This window comes from Pan paniscus, chromosome 9, assembly GCF_029289425.2.
Source record: "Pan paniscus chromosome 9, NHGRI_mPanPan1-v2.0_pri, whole genome shotgun sequence".
Lineage (NCBI taxonomy): Eukaryota > Metazoa > Chordata > Mammalia > Primates > Hominidae > Pan > Pan paniscus.
In genome coordinates, this window is record NC_073258.2 from 22,687,895 (window position 1) to 22,707,422 (window position 19,528).

The 19,528-nt window shown below is 38.2% G+C and overlaps 1 protein-coding gene across 2 annotated transcripts in view; it reads left to right on the forward strand.

Annotated features, from left to right (window-relative positions):
• The first annotated feature begins 1,088 nt into the window (after window positions 1-1,088).
• Window positions 1,089-19,528, forward strand: part of PRMT3 (protein arginine methyltransferase 3) — a 128,083-nt gene continuing 109,643 nt past the window's right edge. Inside the window, exons 1-7 of one of the 2 annotated variants that reach the window (XM_057299124.2) lie at window positions 1,089-1,291; window positions 3,250-3,332; window positions 5,729-5,778; window positions 6,411-6,513; window positions 9,312-9,471; window positions 11,081-11,225; window positions 16,473-16,538. In XM_057299124.2, coding sequence (XP_057155107.2) covers window positions 3,317-3,332; window positions 5,729-5,778; window positions 6,411-6,513; window positions 9,312-9,471; window positions 11,081-11,225; window positions 16,473-16,538 — 540 coding nt within the window. In that variant the 5' untranslated portion in view covers window positions 1,089-1,291; window positions 3,250-3,316. Of the gene's footprint in view, window positions 1,292-1,540; window positions 1,672-3,249; window positions 3,333-5,728; window positions 5,779-6,410; window positions 6,514-9,311; window positions 9,472-11,080; window positions 11,226-16,472; window positions 16,539-19,528 lie in introns of those variants that run through there. The other variant, XM_063608135.1, reaches the window with a different exon arrangement.

Genomic DNA, 19,528 nt, shown 5'->3' on the forward strand with positions numbered 1-19,528 from the left:
ATGTTACTTTCTCAACACATCTGAGAGCATCACTCCCTGGCTTAAATAGTTCAACCATTTTCCATTGTTTAGGACAAAGTTAACACTTATGTCTGAGCACTTTACATGTATTAACTCGTTTTATCCTTACTGTAGTTCTGAAGTTAGCCCAGGTTTTTTTTTTTTTTTTTTAAGATGGAGTCTTGCTCTGTTGCCCAGGCTGGAGTACGGTGGCACAATCTCGGCTCACTACAAGCTCCGCCTCCCGGGCTCAAGCAATTCTCCTGCCTCAGCCTCCCAAGTAGCTGGGATTGCAGGCGCGTGCCACCACACCTGGTTAATTTTTGTATTTTTAGTAGGGACAGGGTTTCACCATGTTGGCCAGGCTGGTCTCCAACTCCTGACCTCAGGTGATCCGCCCGCCTCAGCCTCCCAAAGTGCTGGTACTATAGACGTGAGCCACCGTGCCCTGCCCAAGTGCAGTTATTATCCTTGTTTTGTATTTGATGAAACTGAGACAGAGAGAGGTCGAGTAACTTGCCCAAGATCACAGTTACAAAGTGACGTGGGTAGGATTCAAACCCAGCAGGCTGCCTCTAGAGTTCACGTTCTCACTTAACCAAAGATTAAAATCCGTTTTGGGGGGTTTGACACCTATCTGTCCCTGCAGTAGACCCACCCTGGCCCATGCAGTTCGTTCCCTCTCGCCAGCTGCACCCCCTCCAGGACCTGGGAGCCCAGAAACCAGCCGAGCCTCCAGCGTTTGGCCTCCTCCGCCACCAGAGGGCGTCATGGGCCGATCGCCCCTCCGCTAACCGCTCATCCCAGGAAAAAGGGGCGCACAGAGGACAGGATGCCAACCCCAAAACCGCAGCGACGTCTCTCTGCCTTGGGGCTCACAGCAGCGGGCCGCGACCGCCCACTAACGCCTGCCGCAACCCAAGGAGGTGACAAAAGTCATCTTCCGGGCTGCAACATTAACCGTCATCAGCGCGCCTCTTCAGCGCGCACTGCGCCAACCCTGCGGCAGGAGGAGGCGGAGCCCCCGCTCTCGCCCCGCCCCCATCTCACGTGACCCGCACGGCGCCTCGAGGCCGGAAGCGATTGCGAGCCAGCGCGCGCTTCGGCGTTCCCGGCGGTCTGCGAAGTTTCCGGAGCCCCGGTCCCGCCGCGGGTTCGCGCTTGTGCTCGCGCTCGTTCCTGGAGTCGGCGGCCGCTGCGCGCGCTCGTTGCCCAACCCGGTCCCCGCCCCCAGACACGCCGGGCTCTCGGGGCACCACAGCCATGTGCTCGTTAGCGTCTGGCGCTACCGGTGGGTACCCTGGCCCCTCAGCACCCGGCTCGTCCAGCCCCAGGCCGCGCCGCTGTGGGGCCGGTGGAAGACCCTCCGGGACACGGGCCCGGGCAGGGTGGGGGGCTCGCAGGGATCATGAAGGAGGTGCTGAGTGAGGGCCGCGGGCGAACGGGGCGGAGGAGAGCCCATCCTCACCTGCTCCTCGAGCCCCCGGGCCGCACCGGTGTCCGAGGCCGATCTGATTGTTGTGTGTGTGTGTTAGGCGGCCGGGGCGCTGTGGAGAATGAGGAGGACCTGCCAGAACTGTCGGACAGCGGGGACGAGGCCGCCTGGGAGGATGAGGACGATGCAGATCTCCCCCACGACAAGCAGCAGACCCCCTGCCTGTTCTGTAACAGGTTCGTCCGCCTCAGCGCCTGGCCTCTGCCCTAGGGTGCCCGGGCGCGTGGGGTCTGTGTGCCCAGGAACGCGTTCGGGCGGGAGGCAAGCCAGAGTGGCCTGTCTCTGAATTCTGGAACCACTGGTCTGGGGTGAGGGCTTGTGGAGAAGGAGGACCCTCGGTAGTAGAGAGGGGGAACCGTGAACTGGAAGGCCGGTTGTACTACGAGCTTTTGACTCGTAGAGCATTGAATCTGTGGTTCCCAAATCTTGTCACTTGAGACGCTGAAAACAAAATGATACTGAACTCTGCACCTGAATCCTTCCAAGTCGGGGTTGGGTCTAAGAATATTCTGCTTTTATGAGGACAAGATCGGAAGTAACAGTGAAGTTACTAATGAGTAACATATTTGGCAGCCACCCTGAACTAGATAATCCCTACGGAGCCTTCCGGCTTTACTATGCTAATTCTTTGACCACTACAGAGCTTCTCAGGTGAAACATTTCTTTTTTATTTGAGCGGTTTCCATAGTCTAAGAAGGAAGTTCACCTTACTTAAGTAGGACTTTTCACTTAAGGAAAAAGACTGTAGTATCAATAATTTGCTCAAGGTCACAAAGCTGTGATGTGCTTATTTCCAAACTCACATTCTTGCCACTTAAAATTCTGCCTGTTAGTCTTGGGAAGCTTTGGCTCCTGTCCTAGGCAAGTAGGCATGAAAGAGGCCCGGTTGGCATTGGCCGGTGTTACTTTAATACATTTTCCAGTGTTCCCTGTATCTGGGCATGGTGCTGAGTGGTGGTGCGTTAGTGTTCTCATCTGTAGCCCCATTGGGTAGATAGAATTCCTGTATATATTCTAGTTGTCATAAGATATTTACTGAGCACCAGTGGTGCAGTGGCTGTGATAGCCTCCATAAATAGTCCAAATAACCTATCTCGGTAAACATTTGTGGAAAACTAATGCTCCACATGTGTTAGGAATATAGATAAGGTATACAGCTTCTCTGCTGTGTATTCCTGTCTTTAAGTAGCCTTCAGATTTGCATGTCACATAATAAAGAGGATTGATCCTCACAGTGTCTGTGATGCAAGTACGTTGGGAATACTACAAGATCACTTTTGAAATAAGGCACTTGGGGAGTATGCCAGCTGTAAAATGACATTTTATGCTTTATTTGTAAAAGCAGTTTGAGCTGTGCCAGTTCAAAGCCTCTGAAAGCAGAGTTGACACTTAGAGGAGAAAAGAATCTCAAGTAGAGAAATTGTATGACTTGAGAGAAACAGACTCTATCAAAGGGAACTCTCTTAAAAGCCTTTTGATAAAATCAGTGATATTATTTGACAAATAAATTCACTTTGACATTTAAAGGATAATTGGTTTTAGGTATAAAATGGGACTCAGAAGTACTAATTCCCTTTAAAAGTGCTGGGTTCCCTTCCTTTCAGATACAAGTGTGTTTGTTTTTTCTTAATTGGAAGTAAAACTAGAAACCAGCAGAGTAAAAAAAAAAAAAAAAAAAAGTGTATATGTAACATGAAATCAGTATTTAGACTTCTTAGGGGACTATTCCGTGAAGCTATTGCTTGATTTTTCAGGTTATTCACATCTGCTGAAGAAACATTTTCACACTGTAAGTCTGAGCATCAGTTTAATATTGACAGCATGGTTCATAAACATGGTGAGTAGTTTTTAGAATAAAGGCAATTTAAGTTGTGAAATTTGGCCAGGCGTGGCAGCTCACGCCTGTAATCCCAGCACTTTGGGAGGCCGAGGTGGGTGGATCACTTTAGGTCGGGAGTTCAAGACCAGCCTGGCCAACATGCTGAAACCCCACCTGTACTAAAATACAAAAGTTATCTGGGTGTGGTGACGCACACCTGTAATAGCAGCTGCTCAGAAGACTGAGGCAGGTGAATTGCTTAAACCTGGGAGGCAGAGGTGGCAGTGAGCTGAGATGGTATCACTGCACTCCAGCCTGGGCAACAGAGTGAGACTCTTCTCAAAAAAAAAAAAAAATCTGTGAAATATAAGTTCAGATTTTATAGTTTTTCAGACCCTTTTCTGTACGAGTTTAATATGGCGAATCACACAGCAACATCTTGTGGAAATGGAGTTTTTTTGACAAGCGGTCCTTGAGAAAAGATGAATAAGTCACTCTTCTAGACAAGATTCACTGTATTTAAGCTTATATTAGCTTTTCAACTAAAAACAAAAACAGACTTGGCATGTGATTACATTTTTACATTTTATGTGATTACATATTAGATTTAGGGAGAGCAAGTGTAGATGTAGGACTCGAAAAAGGAGGCAGGTCATTTGAAAAAAGACAATCAGCTCAAAGCATGACATGAACTTCACAGCCTACGAGACTGAGTTTTATACAAAGTTTGGTAGAGACTGGAAAAAGAGTGATGAAGTTAAGGTTAATATGCAAAATACTCAGGTGATGTTTCTATTGAAACTTTTATTTAAACACACTTGCCTTACAATTAAGGCCTTCCACTTTAAATGGATGTAGAAGAGCTATACTACAATAAAATTAACTAAATAGGCCAGGTGCTGTGGCTCACGCCTGTGATTCCAACACTTTGGGAGGCCAAGGCGGGTGGATCACAAGGTCAAGAGATCGAGACCATCCTGGCTAACCCAGTGAAAACCTTTGGGAGGCCAAGGCGGGTGGATCACAAGGTCAGGAGATCGAGACCATCCTGGCTAACCCAGTGAAAACCCGACTCTACTAAAAATACAAAAAATTAGTCGGGCATGGTGGCATGTGCCTGTAGTCCCAGCTACTTGGGAGGCTGAGACAGGAGAATTACTTGAACCCGGGAGGCGGAGGTTGCAGTGAGCTAAGATCATGCCACTGCACTCCAGCCTGGGTGACAGACTGAGACGCCGTCTCAAAAAAAAAAAAAAAAATACAGAATAGGTTTTTTGGTCCCTATATTTGTTGACAACTAAGAAGGGACATTACTGAAGAATAGCAAATACTAACAGATGTTTCAGTGTCAGATAAATACGTGGTATCACATGTTTATAAATCATAAATTCAACTGCAAGTACTTTCGTAAGGCATAAATGACAGCCTCATTTTTTAATGTTTTTTGTTTTTGTTTTTGTTTTTGAGACGCAGTCTCGCTCTTGTTGCCCAGGCTGGAGTGCAATGGCACGATCTCGGTTCACTGCAACCTCCGCCTCCCGGGTTCAAGTGATTCTCCTGCCTCAGCCTCCCGAGTAGCTGGGATTATAGGCATTCGCCACCACACTGGCTAATTTTGTATTTTTAGTAGAGACAGGGTTTCTCCATGTTGGTCAGGCTGGTCTGGAACTCCCAACCTCAGGTGATCCGCCTGCCTTGGCCTCCCAAAGTGCTGGGATTACAGGCATGAGCCACTGTGCCCAGCCTTAATGTTTTTAATGTTGCATTTCTAAAGTATTAGAATCATACTTAAGATAGAATTTTGTTTTGCTTTTTTTTTTAACTTACCGACATAGGGCGTTTGTATACTATTAAAGCTTTCTCATAACAAGAGTTTTATGACAAATAATTGGTTGGTTGGATGTATTACTGCTTTCCTTTGTTTTAAATGCTGCTTCATTTCTGGAAAGATACGAGAACCAGATAACAAGCCTTATTGGGCTTGCATCATTTAACTTCATGTAAAAGCTAGTATACACCATGTCCTGGCAAAATTATAATTTGATACACACCGTAAAAATTAGGGATTTAATACTTTCAGCTCTGATATCAGTTGCCAAATACTTGGTAAAATGTGGATCTAATTTTCCAGATTAGTATTGTTCTGACAAAGGAGGAGTAGAATTTTAAAAATCAGTTTCCCATCTTTTTAGAAATACTACAAAAGCTTTAATTCGTCATCTATGGCTGCTTCTCAAGATATTCAGAAGTATCATTGTATTACTACTTCTAATTCTTAATAAAATTCAAAATATAAGTAGTAATTTAGAGGTCAGAATTATTTTATTGTTTAATCAGAGAAGGCTTTATAGAACAGGTCAGTTAAACAAAACTCATTATGTTAACATAGGTGAATTATCTTTTTCCCCCTTTAGGACTTGAATTTTATGGATACATTAAGCTAATAAATTTTATTAGACTTAAGGTAAGTTGACAGCTTAATTTATAATTTCGTTTAGAAATCAAAGAAATGCTACAGTGACTGTCAGTGTACTGATTATTTAAAAGAATATGAGGAACTGCATTAAATTTGGTACTCATCATATTGGGGGAATCACGGACATTAGGAGGTAGCACAGCAGAAAGCACCATGTAAATGTCTACCATAACGAACAAATATTGTTTTCACTGCATCTAAGAGATGAATCGGTGTATGTGAAAAAGTAATTCAGTGTCAAATAAAGGGAAATACTGATGGACAGGATCCGTAAAATCAGAAATAATTTCTAATGTGATTTTAAGTATTTTGGTTGCTCTTTTTTATTCTGTTTTTTTCAGATACTTTTTTTTTTTTTTTGTCCTGTTTAAATGAATGTCTAATGACATGACAAGGCTTTCCCCAAATCCAAACAGTAAAAAAAACTCTGCATTGAAACTGCTGATTAAGCAATCATCCAGCAAGTTAATGAAATGACAGGCACGTAGACTTTTTAGAGACATACTGACTTTGTGTAATGCAAACATGATTTCCTTTTTGTTTAATTTCTGTAGTTTTTACTAAGGGGATTTTGTGATTATATGTAATGAAAAAAAACATGAGATTAATTTTATATCCAGAATCCTACAGTTGAGTACATGAATTCCATATACAACCCAGTGCCTTGGGAGAAAGAAGAGTATTTGAAGCCAGTATTAGAAGATGACCTTTTACTTCAATTTGGTAAGATGAACATAAGTGTATCTCCTTTAATTAACATAAGGCCATTTGTTAACGGTAAAATGGAGGTAGAGTGTTTTAGGAAAAGACATGCTTTTTAAAATTCTCTAAATGCTTCATCAGGTAATTAGTTTCAGTAGAAAAGTTAAGTTGCTTAAAAACTAATAGTCGGCCAGGTGTGGTGGCTCACGCCTGTAATCCCAACACTTTGGGAGGCTACAGGCAGATCAGGAGGTCAGGAGATCCAGACCATCATGGCTAACACAGTGAAACCCCATCTCTACTAAAAATACAAAAAATTAGCCGGGCGTGGTGGCGGGCGCCTGTAGTCCCAGCTACTCGGGAGGTTGAGGCAGGAGAATCACTTGAACCTGGGATACAGGTGACAGAGCAAGACTGTCTAAAAAAACTAAAAACTCTGTGATCAAAAGATTGTCTGGTTTTGCCTTTAATTGCTTCATGTATTTTGGAGCTCTTATGTGAGGTTTATACACATTTATAATTGTTATATTTTACTGAAAAATTGGTCAGCTTTTGCAGTAATTCTTCTCTGCCCGAAAGAAGTATCCAGGTGATTTGAACATCCTGAGACAGAAGGTAGATGTAGATGTTCATCTTTCTGAATATGGTTTAGGCCTTTGAATTAGACTGTTCTAGCAAATTGTAGTTAGGAATCTTAATATTTACTGAATCCTCTTTTTTTCAAATCTCTAAGTTTAATCTTTAATATATAATTATCTGCATATTCTTAACATTAAAAAGTTTTTATTATGACTAATTTTTATTGCAGCAGAAAGCAAAACAGAAACTGGCCAAACAGTTTGAAGAATTTTGAAATCAAAATACAAAATGAGGTTTGTAGTAGGAAGTAGAAAATACAGTATACCAGCCTTATATAGTTTGGAAATATTTTGTTGTGCTCATTAATTTTTGGTGAATTAGATAGTGAATGATGCAGTTTTTAAACCTCAGTGACTCAATATTCTGCCACAGTGATGAGAAGTTAGTGACACCCTGCACTGCTTTTATAACAAGAATTCAACTTAGGCTGTAGTCTCTTATAGTATAATGCATTCGTTTGGCTTAGCTATTTTGTCCTAATTCCAAGGACGTGTCTTCACAACTAAAAAATGAATAGGAATTTTTACGAAGTCACGTTTCTTCCAGTGCTATCCTGAGGGGAAAATGTAATATTTGCACTGCTCACTGCCTTAAGTTGATCCGAAAGTTAGATCAGTAAATGGACACTGATTTTGTGAAATTCACTAACTACATATATTAACTTCTCTTTGTAGAGAAGTGAAATTAAAATTAAATACTAGGAATTAGGATATTTAATAATATCAGCAATAAGACTTTAGTGTATAGATTTCACTCCACCTTGCCCAGGATGAAAAATTATTGAATGTGTAGAATTCTTTACACACTGTCCTTAGGAATGTTTTTTTTTTCCTCCAGTTTTATTCAGGTATAATTGATAAGTGAAAATTGTGTACATTTCAGGTATACAATGTGATGATTTGATATACATATACATTGTGAAATGATTACCATAACCAAGCTGATTAACATCATCACCTCACATTCCATTTTTTATTTTTGTGGTGAGAACAGTTAAGATCTACTGTCTGCAGATTTCAAGTATACAGTGCAGCATTTTTAACTATAGTCACTTTACAATAGACAGATGCCCAGAACTTACTCATCTTGTAGCTGAAAGTGTGTACCCTTTGACCAACATCTCCTCATTCCCACCACCATTCCACTCTCTGCTGCTGTGAGTTTTTTTTTAATTCCACACAAGAGTGAGATCACACAGTATTTGTCTGTTTGTGTCTGGCTTATTTTGCTTCACATAATGTCCTCCATGTTCATTCATATTGTCATATAGGCAGGATTTTCCTTAAGCAATATCTGAATTTAATACCTGCTACAATAAGGACATGGGCTAGGAGGTGGCTTTGTGTAATGGCAAGAACGTGGGCTGGGAAGGCAGGTTTGGGTTTAAATCTTAGTTCCTCCATAAACAGATATATAACTTTAGGATAGTCACTTAATTTCTCTGAAATTTATTTTTTCCTTGCCTAAAATAGGGATAAATACATCTTAACTGTGTTTTGAGAATAAAACAAGATGTAATGATGTACTCGAAAGATACCTGCTGATCAATAAATATTAGGTTTTTTTCTTTCTACTTTTTTCTTTCTTCCTGGATTTGGTTGAGTATAATTAATAATTAATATTTAAATATATGTTCAGTTTAGCCAACTAATGAAAAACTTAGACTAACAGCATGCTCTTTGAATTCAAATTAAAATAGTGTAGATGATAAGTATTTATTATTATCATTATTACTTTTAAGACCGAGTCTCACTGTATTGCCCAGGTTGGAGTACAGTGGTGCGATCTCAGCTCACTGCAACCTCCGCTTCCGAGGTTCAAGCAATTCTTCTGCCTCAGCCTCCCAGGTAGCTGGGACTAAAGGCTCGCACCACCAGACCTGGCTAACTTTTTGTATTTTTTTTTTTTTTAGTAGAGACAAGGTTTCACCAAATTGGCCAGGCTGGTCTTGAACTGTTGGCCTCAAGTGATCTGCCTGCCTCGGCCTTCCAAAGTGCTGGGATTACAGGCAAGAGCCACTGTGCAAAGCCAAGATGAGTAATATTCAATTAAAAGTACTTTCACTAATCTTTCTCAATTGGCCACATAGTAGAAACTTAGGGCATATTTATTCCTAACATATTTATACTTGTTTTATTGTTATAAGATGGCCTGATAATAATGTCCATTTATTTCTTTAGATGTAGAAGATCTTTATGAACCGGTGTCAGTACCCTTCTCATACCCCAATGGACTCAGTGAAAATACATCTGTTGTTGAAAAATTGAAACATATGGAAGCCAGGGCACTGTCTGCTGAAGCCGCATTGGCTAGAGCACGTGAGGATCTGCAAAAAATGAAGTAATTTATCAATCTTGCAAAATTAATTCTTTAGATCTCCAGAATAATACAACCTAATGGCAAAGTAGAATATAGTAGAACATTTCATATACTGGAAAGTACAATGTAGATATTTTATCTTCATACTGTTAAAGATATGTAGCATTTTTGTACACTATGGATATAGTTAATATAAAATCTTACAGTTTTACCTATTCTGATATGTTCTGACAAATGTTGTCCTCATGAATGTTTTTGTTCTTTATTGCCTTCCTTTCAGTTTTCCTGTTTGTGTTGATTTCTCCATTTTACTTTTTCTATCCTAGTTTTTTAAAGTGGAAGGATTAATCTTTTTGAGGTTTGGGGAAAATACAGGGTTGAAGTTTTTATTTTTAAAGAATCAAAATGTAGGCTGGGTGTGGTGGCTCACACCTGTAATCTCAGCACTTTGGGAGGCCGAGGCAGGAGGATCATGAGGTCAGGAGTTTGAGACCAGCCTGGCCAACATGGTGAAACCCTGTCTCTACTAAAAATACAAAAATTAGCCGGGTTGTGGTGGTGCATGCCTGTAATCCCAGCTACTTGGGAGGCTGAGACAGGAGGATTACTTGAATCCGGGAAGGGGAGGTTGCAGTGAGCTGAGATCGCACCACTGTACTCCAGCCTGGGCAACAGAGCAAGACTTTGTCGGGGTGGGGTCGGTGGGGGGGAATCAAAATGTAATTATGGTGTAGTATGAACCCAGAAAACCAGATACACGGTGACAGTTTTTTCCAGTGAATAAATTAGCATTCTACTGGTGTAGTACTTTTCAAAGTTTAATGTGCATAGGAATCAACTGGGATCGTGTTAAAATGTAAATTCTGATTCAGAAGATTGAGAATAGGGCCTGAGATTCTGCATTTCTGACAAGTATACCTCACAGGCCTTCCTGTTGGATTTGTAAGCTGTTTGCTGTTGCCTGAGTACCCATCTGATGGTTTGCCAGAATGAATGTCCAGCAGGAAAGATAGTAGAGCCAATTGTAGTTCCTCTTCCCTGTTTCAGAATTTTTATGCTAGGTAACCAAGTAACCAACACCAGCTCTACCTTTTGCCCCTTTGAACTTCTCCCTTTTATATACCTTATGGATTCCTAATATGTCATGATCGGAGAGGGATCTAAGTTTTAGAGCTGGAGTGGGTGGTGCTGGTGTATGTAAATAATTATCTATTTGGGTCTACTTTCTGCTTACATAATACTCCCAAGAAATAATATGGTTTTAAAGAATATTAATAGAGCTGAAATAAACGACATTGATTCATTTGCTAAAAAAGGATTTTAAAACAATAGAAATCATAGAGGATTATAAAAGTAATATGCTTATTTGTTCAGTTGAAAGACATAAGGAGCTATAATCTGCGGTTGGCATTGCTATTGTGGTTTGTAGAAGGAGTGCGTATAATTGTTTCTGAATATTGCCATTGCTTCAGATCCCGCAGGGGGAGCTTTCAGTTGTTCAAGATAGAATGTGATTTAGAAGACTCATCACGCTGTACTGCCTCCCCTTTCCTCTTCCTCAACCTCTAGCCTTTCCTTTATTCATGGTCCAATAAACCTGTCTCAAGGGTGTATTTCAAATTGATTACAGACAATTTGCTCAGGATTTTGTGATGCACACAGATGTCAGAACCTGCTCGTCATCTGCTAGTGTCATTGCGGACCTCCAGGAGGATGAGGATGGTGTTTATTTCAGCTCATACGGGCATTATGGGATACATGAAGAAATGCTAAAGGTTAGAAAAGAACACAAATGCGTCAAATCCATACTAAAGGAAAAATAGAACAGGTTCTTTCTTAATATATGTGTGCACTATAAGAGACCTCTTTTTTTTGGGTGGGGAGAACTGCTTTTTAAACACCTCTTTGGTGCTTGGTAGCTCATCTTGGGTTGAAAATATTACAAGACTGGGCACAGTGGCACATGCCTGTAATACCAGCACTTTGGGAGCCCGAGGCAGGAGGATTGCTTGAGCCCAGGAGTTTGACACCAGCCTGGGCAATATAGTGAGACCCTGTCTCTATTTAAAAAAAAAAAAAAAAAGATTACAGAGGCATCAGTCATTTGTACATTCCATTTAAAATCATTAATCTTTTTATGAAACCACTTTTTCCTTAAAATATTGGAAAAACGACAATTTTAGTCTTCTCGAGGGCAGCTATTAAACAGGAACAATTAGATGGATTAAATTATATATTACCTTTTAATGTGTAAAGGAAATGATTAATTTCAGTGTTTTAAATAGCCATACTGACTTTTGTTTGGGCCAATAATAATTCTTTGATATAAAGTTTAATTATAAATCTCACAATTATTATGGTGTAACTTTTTTACATTTGAAATAATTGACATATAGGAGTATTTCCTGAATTGGTCAAATTAGGTACAGTTGTGCACTGCATGCTAGTGTTTTGGTCAGTCAGACTGGTGTGATGGTGCTTCCATGAGACTATAATGCCATATTTTTTTGTTGTTGTTGTTGAGATGGAGTCTCGCTCTGTCACCCAGGCTGGAGTGCAGTGGCGCGATCTCGGCTCACTGCAAGCTCCGCCTCCCGGGTTCACGCCATTCTCTTGCCTCAGCCTACCGAGTAGCTGGGACTACAGGTGCCCGCCATGGCGCCTGGCTAATTTTTTGTATTTTTTAGTAGAGACGGGGTTTCACCGTAATGCCATATTTTTACTGTACCTTTTCTATCTTTAGATATGCTTAGATACACAAATACCATTGTGTTACAGTTGCCTACAGTATTCAGTCAGTGACATGCTGTACAGGTTTGTAGCCTAGGAGTAATAGGCTATCTTACAGAGCCTAGGTGTGTAGTAGGCTATATACCATCTCCATTTGTGAAGTATTCTCTATGATGTTCACACAACAACACATTTCTCAGAAGTATCCCTAGCATTAAGCAACATGTGACTGTATTTAAATCTGGCTGGTTTTAATTTTTATAACGGTAATATCCATATAAAATAGAAGTTGATTTCTAGCTATACTTGATAATTATACATTTTATTAAGTATTATAGATTGTAAAATAGGAAGATGTAATTTTTAGTTCAGTGAAATTGAGAATATCTACATAGAGTAAAATAAATGTTGGAACGTAAAATTGAAAGTTTTAGATGTTTATCTCTGAATTTTAGATGCCACCATTACCTGTTCTTAAAACCAACAAACAAAATATCCCTTTCTAAATCCTTCTTTCAGAGATTGTTTTATTTTATGGTTTCCCTGAAGCATAGGCATTTAAGCTAACCAGGGATATTTGATAACATGTATATATTTTGTTGATTCAGTTTTGCTGGATCACAGAATAGAAGTTTGGTAATTGATAATTGTACTTATATAGGGTCTTTTAAAACATTGTCATGTCATTACTAATTGCATGTCATGGTTGTGCTTTTTTTTGTCATGTAGGTAATGGCATAACATTATAAATAATAGATATGTTATTATAAGTAATACGTTATTTTAAGTCTCAGTGAATTTGTTGAAAAGAAATTGACTTGCTTCATTTTCTTTATTAAAATAATTTTTTTATGTTTAGAGTATTTTCTTTAAAGAGGTTTATCTAGGGCCATGTTTGTCATTTTAAATCACCCCATCAGCTTAAATACCATAAACCTTTCATTCCTTTGGTATGGAAATTGTGTTGGGCTTTTCAGACAGATTAAAGGTCACCGAAACTTTCAGTAGAGTGTTGAGTGTTGTGAGTACAATCATCAGGGAAATTCAGTTTGAGTACTTACCATTTACAAATCTTTATCCTGGACACTTGTATCTATATGTCAGTAACCATAAGATTTCACACCTGCTCTGGTATGTTTAACTCCTTTCAATGTACGTATAGATTTAAGAAGTTCCAACTTGAAGTTTCCAGCGCCACCTTTTCCCTTTGAGAGAATCACTTAAATATCATTCTTTGTGCCTTAGCTTCCTTTAGTTCTTGTGCAGTGTAATTTCCTCCCCTTGGAAATGATTTGATTAAATGTCTATAGGACATATGGATAGTTGATTCAAAAAGAACTGTTTATTCATTTGCATTTTGCCAAGTTACGTGCCTTGGATGAATGTGAAGCATGCCTTATATCACAGCTTTATTTCTTGTTTCTTAGAACGATTCTTAGCACACATAAACTGTTCAAGGTATATTACCACTAGAATCTTACCTAATTTTTATAAATCATTTAAAATTGAGAAATCATATTTACAGGACATATTTTTATGCTGGGCATTGGCCTTGTTTTTATAGAGTATAATTTGGATTTTTTGTTGCTTGGCTTCATGTCTTTCCATGACACTATTTTTGGTACATGTTTTAATTATAATTTTAAATAAAAGTAGCTTGTGATCTTATTTCTTTAGATAAGATGAAGATACCTTTTTTGAATTCCAGAGATATAATTGATAGAGGGATAGATTACATGAACTTTCAGAATTCCTTGCCACTTTATCTTTTTGAAGAAGAGTCATCGTTGGCTAACACTATAAATCCGAAATGCATCGGTCTTCTTTGTTTTAAGAGAAACATTATTCATTCTGTTGTACATTTATCACAGATCATAGTACCATTTAGTAAAGTGAAATTTCAGTAATTTTTCTTTGCTGCATTCTCTTTATTGTATCTGCACCTGTCTCATGCACTTGGTCCACCTTTATGAGCTTGTAAATTAAAAACATACTGTTGCTTGTATATGTAAAATTTGTAGTATATAACTTTTTTCTTTACCTTCATTCTTTTTTTTATATTTGTAGGAATAATTTCTTGATACTTTACTAGTCTTAAAATATTATCTTGCTCCTAAGTATTGGAGCAGTAATTTTGTTATTTTATTTTTCTTAGTTTCAAGGTTGATATAAAAATTTTTTTTTAATTTCTGTTTATTGTTGTTTTGTATTGACGTGTTAGCCTTTGTTAGAATAAATTTTTAGAAATGGTTATAAAGGCTACTCTTTCATTTGCTTGCGTTTTTGTATTTATTGGATTTTTTTTTCCAAAAATTAAGTGACTGAATTGAAGCTCTGCTATATACAAGACACTGTGTTTTGTATACTTTGGATTTCATTACACCAGCATGAGCATACAAACAAAAACAGATTTATATATTGTAAGAGCCAGAATGAAAGATTGTAGTTTAGTTGAGCAGCAGTGCATGGCATTAGGATAGCAGTTGGAATTCTTTTGATTAAGGGGAAGTAGTGGTCAGGCAGTATGATTAGTGGGAGCTTTCTGAGTGATTGCATTCCTGACTGATGTTCACTCTGTGTAAGTTTTGTCGTTTCTGCAAAAATCACTGGTTATAGTATCAGAAGAGTGTAAAATTTGTAAAAGTGTATGAAACGGTATGCTTTGAAAAAAAGTTTTAAAATTAGATAATTAGTTAATATATATACATTTATTCATCTTAGTAATTCTTAACTTCAGGAGGAGATTTAATAAGGCTAATTAAAATTTTTTTTGTAAAGCAGTGAGAATCAGAGAACATGGAATTAATTATGGACAATTCCCTTTTTAGGTCTAGTACTTAAGTAAAACAACTTGCCCTTTAAGATCTCCTTTTATGCATTAAAAAAAAGACTCAATTGGCATAAAAATGTATTGGGGGTATGATTTGTATAAAATTTTGATATTGTAGCAATTGGTGTAATATGTTCTTTTCACCCTAATGTGAAACTTAAAACTAGAATTCCCATTCTATGATATTTATTTTTATCACAGTCATATTTTACTTACTTGACAGCAGAGCCCCTAACTGCTTAATTTGCAGTCAATATGTGTTTCAACCTAGGGAATCAACTCTGTTCATGAACCAGCATAAATGTTAGAGTTACATGTTTACCTTGGTCACAGGTTATGGGAGACTCCAGAGTGTAGGAGCCTTATAATGTGGGCTGCAGGGCTCAATTGATTTACTTTTAGGCTTACAGGCTTTTAAACATCATTTCCTACTACAGAAATTTTTACAGACAAAACAGGAATGTAAATCAGATAGGTGCTGATCAATGACTTTCTTAGAAAAACGTATCCAGTTTAGTGTAATTTTTTCTATGTAGCTGAAACGTATCCAGTTTAGTGTAATTTTTTGTATGTAGCTGAAACGTATCCAGTTTAGTGTAATTTTTTGTATGTAGCTGCGATGTTTACATTTATTTATTTTTATCTCCTTTCTATTTTTGTTTTTGTTTTTTTGTTTTTTGAGACGGAATTTTCGCTCTTTTGGCCCAGGCTGGGGTGCAATGGTGCAATCTCAGCTCACCGCAACCTCTGCCTCCTGGGTTCAAGAGATTCTCCTGCCTCAGCCTCCCCAGTAGCTAGGATTACAGTCATGCGCCACCACACCCGACTAATTTTGTATTTTTAGTAGAGACAGGGTTACTCCATGTTGGTCAGGCTGGTCTCGAACTCCTGACCTCAAGTGATCCTCTTGCCTCGGCCTCCCAAAGTGCTGGGATTACAGGTGTGAGCCACCAAACCCAGCCTGTTATTTTTATTTCTATTTTTTTTTGGAGGCAGGGTCTCACTTTGTTGCCCAGCCTGGTCTCAAACTCCTAGCTTCAAGTGAGTATTACAGGCATGAGCCACTGCACTTGGCTTCTCCCTTATTTTAATATAGCTCTAGTACAGAGAATCAGGCTGTAGTTTCCAGGCCCTATTGAAAGGAGCAAAACATGTTCATCTTTTATTAGCTTTAATTATCACTCTAAGTCTTATGGTGATGATGCATGTCAAGAGGAAAATGTACACATTTTTAAGAACTTGGGTCTTATTTGAGTTTCAGTCTTCATAAAATATTTTCTTTGTGTGTTGTTGCTATTTCTATTCTTTATTGTTTTCTTAGGAAAAAAATAAGCTTGGTATCCCAGGTATAAAAACTGCTATGGAAACTAGCAATGTGTGTTAATATGGCAAATATCTCCCTTAAAAATTTTATTTGTGTAGACTGTCCTATAAACACAGCGTTTTCTTCTCTCCACCCTAGGACAAAATACGAACAGAAAGCTACCGAGATTTCATATACCAAAATCCACATATCTTCAAAGACAAGGTAAGTAGTATAGGTTATAGAATTATACATTTCATCTTGTTCTTGGGCAGTAGAAATCCTCTCTTGGCTCATCATCGTGATAGCAATTGATTTAACATCTTCTGTCTGTATTTCATGGAAGACATTTATGATGCTGCTCTGTGGTGCAGAGTACCAATAACAAATGCTGATTGCTGCTGTCATTCAATATGCTCTTTTTTAAAGTTGAAAGTTATTACAATGGCGTAGCTTAGTTATAATGACATAGCTTAGTTAAATTTTGCTTATTCAGATAATTTTGCTTAAACCATATTTTTTGTTTACAGTTATTCCCATGAATTTTAAATGTATCAGATAAGCACCATGTCATAGCATACTTTTAATTATTACTCTAGTTTGTGTTAAGTAATTGAGAATTAATGAGTTTAAGAACAATAAGTAGGGTTCACTATGGTAATATAATATTTAGTTTATATGCTTTATTTTAATACTTTATTTACCCCATTTAGAGATACTTTGTATTTTACAATTAATTTTAATATTGGCTCAAGTTATTTAAAAAATGATCTTATACCCTGTGTGTGCATGTGCCTGTGTGTTAGAAATTTGTGTTTTTTGGCTTTTCTTCCTTACACTTTTTTTTTCTTTATTCTCTTTTTCCCTCTCTCTTTTCCTCCCTTTATACATTGGCATGGTTACTTAAAAGTTCAGGTTTTCCGTTTGTTCTTCCTGATGGGAAATTAGTCCCCTAATTTAATCAGGAATATTATGATCTCTGCCATTTATATACCTCTCCTTGGAAATTTTTTCCCACTCTTTTTTCTTTGAGAACATGTATATTGATAATGTATCAGGTTGTTATAATTCGGCTTTCATCTCTCTAAGGTTACTTCATGGGGTTTACATGATAGGGCAGCAGTAACAACCTTTATGTTTTAAAAATCCTTTTTCCTGATTTTTGTATTGTTTGGAATATAATCTGGATTGGCTTTTCATTTTCCATACTTCTTTTTTAAGAGCAGTGTTTCACTTGTGAGTTGGCTGAACTGGACAGGTATACTGTAATTTATATGGTGCTCTGATCTTTTTGGCCAAAGCATTGCACCTCGTGAAAAGTTTATAATTGTTCGTGCTGATTCCCACCAGAGACAAATAAATGATTTCATTTAAAAATTATAGTTATCAGTTTTTTATATTTAGGTTTTTTTTGTATGCTTTCTATATGTTACTATAGGGGAGACTTTTCATAGTTTTTTTTTTTTTTTTTTTTGAGACGGAGTCTCGCTTTGTCACCATGCTGGAGTGCAGTGGCGCGATCTGGGTTCACTGCAACCTCCACCTCCTGGGTTCAAGCCATTCTCCTGCGTCAGCCTCCGGAGTAGCTGGGACTACAGGCACGTGCCACCACGCCCAGCTAATTTTTGTATTTTTAATAGAGACGGGGTTTCACCATGTTGGTCAGGATGGCCTTGATTTCTTGACCTTGTGATCCGCCCGCCTCGGCCTCCCAAAGTGCTGGGATTACAGACGTGAGCCACCACGCCGGCCCTTCATAGTTTTTATATTTGCAAAACAAGTGCTGGAAAGTTTATTTAATGTTTGTCTAACACTCTGTTTCCAGTGAAGCAAATTATGTTGCTGTTAATGATGTTGCTTTATATTTCTAGTTAGATGATGCCCAGATTTTTATTTTATTTTTTCCTTAATATGTTATATAGAGATGAAACATGAGAATCACTAATCCTGGCTAGTCTGGAACCAGTTATATACTTTTGGGCAAGTGGTGAATCTCTTTGGGCCTAACCTGTAAGGTGATTGTAAAAATTACTTCTGGTTCTAAAATTCTGTGGATTTTATTACGGTGAGAGCATTATCATTGTTTTTCTTTTAGCCATCTTCTCTTAATACTTGGTGATAGGAATACCAGAGGAGCTTGTTAAGAAAGTAAGTTAGAATGTTCCTTCAGTATGCTTCTGAATGGACTTGTCTTATAATAGGAAGTAAATACTGAAAAGGCTCAAGTATTAGTAATCATAAGATTAATCATCAAGATATTAAATATTTTTATTAAAAATGTTTTCTTTCCTTTTTTCCTTCCCTTCTCTCTCCATCCCTTCCCAGCCTCCTTTTCTTCCTTCTTTTCTTAATATTATTTCAATTCACAAAGCTCCTGTGGAGGCCATATGGTTTCTCAGATTAATTTAACTTTGGGTGGTATTTAGTCGTGTTGTCACCCACTCATAATTAATTTCCGTTTGTAGTTTATTGAAGAAATTCCCAGTTAGGTGCCTTCTTTATGCTTGTGATTATTATCTACAGTTAAAATTCATTCAGTTTTTTAAGAAAAAAAATGAATCAAATTTCCTCATCATTTTATAAAATAATGTTCATTCTATTTCTACCTCTTTGATTCTATCAAATTTTAGCTAATCTGCTTGATCACCTAATTCTAAGCTAGATGTAATAAATAACTAACATACAATTAAAAATATAGGCTTTAGAAGAAGGTTACCCTGTGTTTGAATGCAGGCCCTACAATTTACCAGCTGTGTGACCCTGGACCTATTTCTTTGCCTCTCTGAAGCTCACATTCTTCATTTGTAAAATGAGAATTAAATAAGGATTTCATACACATACACATATATGCATTTGTATATACATTATATATGAATGTATGTATGGATAGTCTTACAAAAAAACACATACTCTTATTGGAATATACTAAACATATCTTTCTATACTTAACTTTCTTCACTTAGCAGCTTTTCTTGGAGAAATTCCTTATTATCTTTTTACCCCCGTGTTTTTTCTTATGGTAAATAAACATGATACAAAATTTGCCATCTTAGCTATCCTTAAGTGTATAGGTAAGTGGTATTAAATACATTTATAATGTCATGCAGCCATCACCACCTCCATCTCCAGAACTCTTCATCTTATAAAACTGGAACTATTCTCATTAAACGGTAATTCCCCATTCTCCCTTCCTCCCAGCCCCTGGCAATCACTGT